We start from the raw sequence: 8,139 nt of genomic DNA on the forward strand, positions 1-8,139 counted from the left end.
GTTCAAAACCCCTGACTCTCAGGATAGTGTAAAAACGTCGACTGACAGAAAAAATCAGGGCTGCTTCACTAAATGTAGCAATTTCCACACTAATGCTTAGATGTAATACAGTTCTCATCAATTTGTTATTTCATATGACTCAATAAATCTGTGTAATTTGTCACGATGAATTATAAAAATGACACATTAAATACTATAATTTGTACCTAGGCATCAGAGAAATATAGGTAGAAAACTACCTTGTGATTCCATCTAATGTTAATAGTAACAGCAGACATTAAGATGCAAACAAAAAATGCTCACCAGGCTGCAGACAAAGGGAATATAATCACTGCTGATGAGAATATAAACTAGTCAACCCACTATGGAAGCCAAGGAGTATTTTGAAAAAAAAAAAAAACCAGCCGGGCGGTGGTGGCGCACGCCTTTAATCCCAGCACTCGGGAGGCAGAGGCAGGCGGATCTCTGTGAGTTCGAGACCAGCCTGGTCTACAAGAGCTAGTTCCAGGACAGGCTCCAAAACCACAGAGAAGCCCTGTCTCGAAAAACCAAAAAAAAAAAAAAAATCTTTCATAATGGCTCAGGTACAATACTCCTGGACAGTCAAAGAACTCTAGGCCAATATATCACAAATTTTTTTCATTCCAGTACTTCTTACAGCAATGTCTATAACAGGCAAACCATAGAGCCAACCCTGGTGTTCAACAGGAGATTAGATGAGGGAAATGTGTTATATACGCACAAGGAATATTACCCAACCACAGTGAAGAATGAGATTGTGTCAGTTTGCAGGAAAATAGAATCATCTGGAGATAACCATATAAGTGAATCAAGTCAATGCCAGAAAGACAAATATCAGATGCTTTCTCTCATTGGTAGCTTTTAGATTCTGTATACGTGAAGTTGTGTTTGCATATATGTCATCAAAGTAGAAGCAGAGCAGTCTAGGGAGCAAATAATAGAAAGAAAATATAAGAAGAGGACAGGGGGCTCTCAGGGGACTATGTTTAGTACATACATGTGTGTATACTTTATTTAAAAAGAGTTCTTCTGAGACTTAAGCAGTCCTGTCAGGAATCAGGTGGTGGAGAGTTGACGTCTGGCTGATCTCTATGTTTCTGGATTCTGCTGTTATTGAGATGTTGGCTTTAAGTATCTGTATAGATTTCTGATCTCAAATTTCAACCCCCCAGTGATTTCTCTTCCTGACCCCATGGGAAGTCATTCTCTTTCCCTGCCAATGGGAGTCAGAAGCAGCTGGAAGCTGACCATAATGAGTTCAAATGGAAAAGGTGTAAGTCATAAGAGGACATGGCCTGCTCAAGGACTCACCCTGATCCACAAGAATGTCTAGTGAGGTAAGGATTGCACAGTAACTTTCTTTATGTCGTAGGAGAGCATCTGGCTAGAGGAGGGAGTGAGGACTCTGCTTACGGCAGCCAGTTACTTAAGCAGGCTTGTGTAAAATTGCTTTGGGTTGACGAACACCTTCAGATTTGTGGTTCCCATTCAGACTACATTGGCCATACAAGCAATGGTAGCTATTCTTTGATATATCTTTGATAAAAGAAGGAATCGCAATTTTTCTAAGAACAAATGGAACATGACTTTTCTACGTATTCCAGTATTCCTAGAAGACTGACAAAGAAGGGAATAAGCTGTATCAGCGTATATACTGGGCAGACCTCACAGGTTTGTGATATAGTTAAGCAATGTTTTCGCCTTCTCAAACCATTCCTGGTCATTTCATTTGCTAATCCTGCTCTGCATTGTTTTAGGTATAATGTAGATATTGAAGTTTTGTAAATGTTTTAAAATCTCAGGTTTGTAATTTTATGGTACAACAGCTTTGAATAAGCTAAAACTGTAATTACTTATTTTGTGACTTTTCAATAATACAATTTCCCCCATTTTTTATATTGACAAGTATATATTATGCTTCATAAATATCATTTCCTAGAGTTATCTATGTCATAAGTAGGATTACCAACCACCAAATATTAAAACCGAGAATGAAATGGGAGTAAGAAAGTAGCATCTCATAGATTCTCTATTTGTATTGTCTTTATATCATTCATGTTAAAAGATGTGTCAAGGATACATAATTTACCAACATCATACATCATTGGTTTTATTCTTAACCAAAGCATATTTAAATTTATTCAATGTTACCAAGCTTTTCCATCAGGCAGTCAGAAAAAAATCAGTAAAGACTTATAGAATTCAACTCTGTTGGAGAACAATCCTTCAACATATCTTAAAATTTAATGCTATGATCAAGAAATTGTTGCTGCCATGTAGATTGAGGATTCTTCAGGAGGTGCATGGAATATTTTTTATCATAAATAACTGCTTGTCTTAATATTATATTTAAATTATGTACTTTGTCATCTATCCTTTTCTTTTCCCCTATTGATTCATTAAAAATAGCAAAGGAAAAGTATTATTTTAATCAATGATAATCTCTAATATATTAAGTGAGAAACTATTAGCCAATTATAAAACACAATATGACAAAAAGTAGAAGATAGAAAAGTGCCATATCATAAGGACACTAGTAGCAAGTGTTAATGATAGCTCAAGAAAGCTAGAAAAACATAACAAAGGTGATATGTGAATAGAGTCTTCGACTCTGCTCAGAAGTTATTAAATATTTCATGTATGGGTAATCCCACCAAGAACAAATGGCATGTGGTCATTGATTTCATAGATTGAAGACTAGACAATTATGTATACAAAGAGGAGGGAAGAAATACATTTCAAATGGTAGCTAATTTTTTTAACATTTTGAAATACAGGGAACCCCATTTTATGCATAATACATTGTTTTGTGGTTTCTTTCTGATGATTATAATCATAAGTTTCCATTGCATGCTTACTTCTTATAATGCCACAGGGAAATCAAGCTAGCAATGAATATCTTGTAACTGTTTAAAAAGATAAGCATAATAATAAAGGAAAATTATACATAATCTTCGTTCCCTTTATAGTCAATCACTCACTTCAGAGTGCCAAGTTGGATGCATACCCATATAGATTTTGTTTCTTTGTTTCTAAAGCACTCAGTATAAATGTGTTTGTATTATATACATACATCCATATGTGTTTAAGTTTGTGTGTATACCTCAGTAACATTGGAAAAATAATGCTTACTTTATTTGATGTACATATAAGTTTATAGAAACATGCACTATTAAATTACCCTGAGTTATAATATTAAAATTGTAATTGAGTATAATTATCTTATAGTGGAATATTATGAATAATTCAATATCATTTACTATAGATAGTATCATAATAATGACTTACTGCATAGAGTTTTATGTGTACATATATAACTGATAGAGTTTCAATTCATTAGGCTACTCTGCCTAAACATGATTTTAACAATAATGGTTAACTTATTATTTTCCATGTTTTTATTAAAATATTTAGTATTAATCTTGCCATTCTGTGATTTATATTATTTTCATTTTCAATTTAATGATTAAAGTTATGGTGAAACTCATTTTAAGCATAATTATTGCACAAATAGTCTGGACTATTTTCTTCCTTAACCTACTCCTATTTTCTACTAAGAAAAATGTTTACACTGTATAAAGGTAAGAAAAAATAGCAAAGGAGAAATTTTAAATATACCCAGTGTGTGTGTTCTTTTTAAAATTCTGGCTTATTTGTTTTTTGTTTGTTTGTTTATTTACCTGTTTTCTTTCTAAGAAAAGAGAAAGAAAAGGCAAAGAGTAGAGTTGGGGAAGTGAGAAGAATAGGAAGAAATTGGAAGGAAGGAAATCTTGATCAGAAAATATTCAGATATTTTCAATAAAAAAGAATATTAGAAGCCCTAAATATAGAACAAAATATACAGAATTTAATTTTAATAAAATTTTGGAAGCTAAATAAAAATATATTGTTCTGGAAGTGCACACATAAACTTAACCCCAGAGCAGCAGAAGGCTAAGACTGAGAGAGTGTGTCTGTTAGTTGTATTAAGCATTCCTGATTGAGTGGATGCATTGGAAAGGGGTTTATTAGAAAGAAGATCTAAGTTTTAGAGTCTATTCTTTGTGACATTCCAAAATAGGGACATCAATCATAATCCATCAATAACAGTGGCAGGGATGCATCTTTATCCATATCCATATTTCTGTTGCTTGCAACATCACTATAGTACCATATAATTAGGGTAATTTAATAGTGGGATTTAGCATGAAGATTCTGAAATCAATGTCTGGATTTGTTATCTATCAACTGTTTATCTATGCAATTGGTTTAATCAGTACTCATGAATGACATTTTCATTTCATAATGTGTGAATTTTTCTCAGAAAAAAACATGACTCTACTATCTACTGAAAATTGGAAATATTAACTTTTATATCATTACATAACTTTTAAATAATTTGTTATTTTTAGATTCTTCTTCTGTTCAATATTTGCCATGACTTACAAACGCCATGACCTAGACATTCTGGGGCTCTTCACATACATGTGCCCAGTTCTTCCAAGCCCCAAAGAATATATATCCCTGCAGTCACTGTAAGTAAAATAGTGAACTAAGTAATTCTTTGGACAGGAAATGTCGTAAACAGGCTAAGAGTCTAAAATACTATTTTTTTTTCTGGTTTTTCAAAACAAGTTTTCTCTGTAGCCTTGTAGACCAGTCTGGCCTCAAACTCACAGAGATCTGCCTGTCTCTGCCTCCCAAGTGCTAGGATTAAAGACATGCACCAACACGAATTCATTATTAATGATTAGCCTTCTATGAACTTTCTGGTTCAGACATTGTTGGGTAAGGGCTTAAGGGTTGATTAATAAAAATACATAATAAAAGCACTCAGTGGTGTATACATATGTATTATAATAAATGCAAATGTTTCAGTACACCTTCAATTACTTTTCTTTTTTATTGATTTTATTGAGCTATACACTTTTCTCTGCTCCCCTCCATTTTTCTCCCATCCCCTTAAACCCTCTCCCATGGACCCCATGCTCCCAATTTGCTCAGGAGATCTTGTCTTCTTCTAATTCCCATGAAGATTATGTCTCTCTTAGGGTCCTCTTTGTTGTCTAGGTTGTCTGAGATTGTGAATTGTAGGCTGGTTTTCTTTGCTTTAAAAAGTGATTTTAGTAGCATTCTAATAGTCTAAAACAAAACTAATGTGATCAACAAATGGCAATATGATACTAAGCTTGATATTAAATGATACAAGAGAAATGTACCTTTTCCTGGCAAATTAGGATGGCTCGGATAGAATAGAATGCCTGTAGTGTCAACTTAAAGGAGGGAGCATTGCTTGACTAATATGATATATAAAATGAAATCATGGGAGCTGAGACTGCTAATTCCAATCAAATTAATGCAAGAATCACTGCCTAAGAGCCAACAAATTTCTGCATGCATGAGGCCAATGCTGTGCCTTGATCATCTTCTAACTCAGTTCCCATCCTAGTTTTGACATCACTTTCAATAATAGTCAGGCAGAAGTGGATGAATGTTCTTCCAAACATTTCATAACATTGAAACATTTTCCTAAATATTGGTCTCTTTGTCTCAACAGTTTAAGTACTGAATCAACTGGAAGTTATGAAAATAGTTACTAACATCTAAAAAACTATAAATTCTGTGTGGAACATCTTCTTTCATGTCTCATATAACACTCTAATGTTTATTTTTCTATATCCATAGTTCTCATGTATTCATTAATTTCCAGTTGGTTTTACTTTTTAAGGAAAAATATTAATACTAAAAATATATAAATGAAAATAGAGAAGTCAATATATAGAAAAAGATATTAAGGTTGTTTACTGCATGGAAGATACAATAATTAAATGCATCTCAATGAAGAAGTAATAAAACTTTTTTAGCTTTCACTGCTAGTAAAATCTAGGTTTGAATTTAATTGATGCTGTTTTCAAGACTGACTATAACTTTAGGTGATTATACTATATAATGAAATGATTTGTATGTAGTTATTTACAAGAATTCCAGTAGATCTGTGGAATATATCTCCCTATATCTTGACTTCCCTCTTTTAAATATTTATAAATTAATATTGTTTCTTTATCTTTTTATTAATTTGTGTTTTTGTGTGTTTGTTTTTTGATACAGTGTTTGTCTGTGTAGTCCTGGTTGTCCTGCAACTCACTCTGTAGGCCAGGCTGGCCTCCAATTCAGATTAATATTGTCCTTTTAAAGGTAACATACACATACATTTCACACTTACCATGTTGATATACAATAAATCTGATGTCCATCCCTCAACCTTCATTCTCATTGGCATTCCTGGGTTGGAGGCAGCACACATGTGGATTTCCATCCCCTTTTGCATGGGCTACATTTTGGCACTAGTGGGAAACTGTTCTCTTCTGTTCATCATCAAGACTGACTCCAGCCTCCATGAGCCAATGTACCTCTTCCTCTGCATGTTGGCAGTGGCTGACCTTGTGGTGTGCACTACAGCTGTTCCCAAACTTCTCAGTCTCTTCTGGTTTAATGATGGAGAGATTCCCTTTGAAGCTTGCCTCACTCAGGTCTTCCTAATCCACTCTTGCTCAACTATGGAGTCTGGTTTCCTTGTAGGGATGGCTTTTGACCGTTATGTGGCCATTTGTAACCCATTAAGACACTCAGCTATTTTGACACACACTATAACTGGGGCAATGGGCCTGACTATTGTATTTCGGGGAGTGGCCTTTCTCAGTCTTCACCCTTTTTTGCTACGCTGGCTTCCCTATTGCAAGACTAATACAATTTCCCACACGTACTGTGAGTTCATGGCCCTCATCAAGATTGCCTGTGCTGAGACGAGCATCCGCCGAGCCTACAGCCTCATTGTTGCTTTCCTCACTGGGGGTGTGGACTTCATATTGATCATTTGTTCTTATGTCCTCATACTCAATACTGTCTTCCACCTCCCTTCCAAGGATGCCAGACTCAAGACTCTGGGCACCTGTGGCTCGCATGTCTGTGTCATCTTAGTGTTCTATACTCCTGCCTTTTTCTCCTTCCTCACCCACAGGTTTGGGCACAAAGTTGCTCCACATGTACACATACTTGTTGCCAATATGTATCTTCTTGTGCCACCTATGATGGATCCTATTATTTATGGTGTAAGAACCAAGAAGATAAGAGACAGGTTCATTAAATTGTTTAGTCTTCAAAGAATTTGAACTTTGCTATTTTGTAGTTGAGTAACATCAAAATGGAGCATTGCAATTTTGACCTTACTTGCTTGTATCATTATTAAGACCCTTTTCTAGGATCAAATGATTGTGTTGTTTTGCTAAGAAGTAATCTATCCAAATGTCATTTCTGCTTAGCGATCCCTAACTAGATTTTTTCTGAGAATTTCAGAACTCTTTCAAGATGAAATGTAAGTATTCCAAAATGGGGTCTCATTGTTTTTATTTCAAAAAAGAGCCTCTTTGCCTTTATTAGTTTTTTTTTAATTTATTTGTTTGCTTGCTTGCTTGTTTATGGGTAATTTGCTTGAATGTAAATATATGCACTATTTTCATGCCCAACTCCCACACAGTTCAGAAGAGGGGATCAAATAATCTGGAATGAGATTTATGGATAGATGTGAGCCACCATGTTGGTGCTAGGAATAACACAGAAGCCTTCTTGCTGGAAAAACAGCCTTAATCACTGAGTCATCTCTCAAGACTCAAGAGCTTCATTTTTTCTTTTTTTTTCAATTTATTTTTAAAAACAACCTTTTCTTATTTTATACACCAATCCAGTTCCCTCTTCCTCCTCTCCTTCTGCTGTCCTCACCTTCCACCCACCCCATCCCCTTCCACTCCTTACAGAGGATAAGGCTTCCCATGGGGAGTCAACAAAGTCTGGCGTATCACTTTGATCCAGGACCAAGGCCCTCCCCTCTATATCTAGACTGAGCAAGGTATCCCTCCAACGAGAATGGGCTCTAAAAATAAGTTCAAGCAGTGGGAATAAATCCTGGTCCAACTGACAGTGACCCCACAGGCCACACCACACAATTATCACCCACATTCAGAGGGCCTCGTTTGTGTCTGTGCAGGTTCCCCAGCTGTCAGTCTGACATCAGTGAGCTCCCACTTGCTCAGGTCAGATATTTCTGTTGATATCCTCATCATGGTCTTGACTTCTTTGTTCACA

At 35.4% G+C, this 8,139-nt stretch overlaps 1 protein-coding gene across 1 annotated transcript; it reads left to right on the forward strand.

Moving 5' to 3' along the window:
• The first annotated feature begins 6,221 nt into the window (after positions 1-6,221).
• Positions 6,222-7,169, forward strand: LOC121458146 (olfactory receptor 52D1-like). The gene has a single exon (XM_041667282.1). The coding sequence runs from the start codon at positions 6,225-6,227 to the stop codon at positions 7,167-7,169; it is 945 nt and encodes a 314-aa protein (XP_041523216.1). The 5' UTR covers positions 6,222-6,224.
• Positions 7,170-8,139: the final 970 nt, after the last annotated feature.

This window comes from Microtus oregoni, unplaced genomic scaffold, assembly GCF_018167655.1.
Source record: "Microtus oregoni isolate MIOR12 unplaced genomic scaffold, Mior012 000016F_ref0000370, whole genome shotgun sequence".
Taxonomy (NCBI): domain Eukaryota; kingdom Metazoa; phylum Chordata; class Mammalia; order Rodentia; family Cricetidae; genus Microtus; species Microtus oregoni.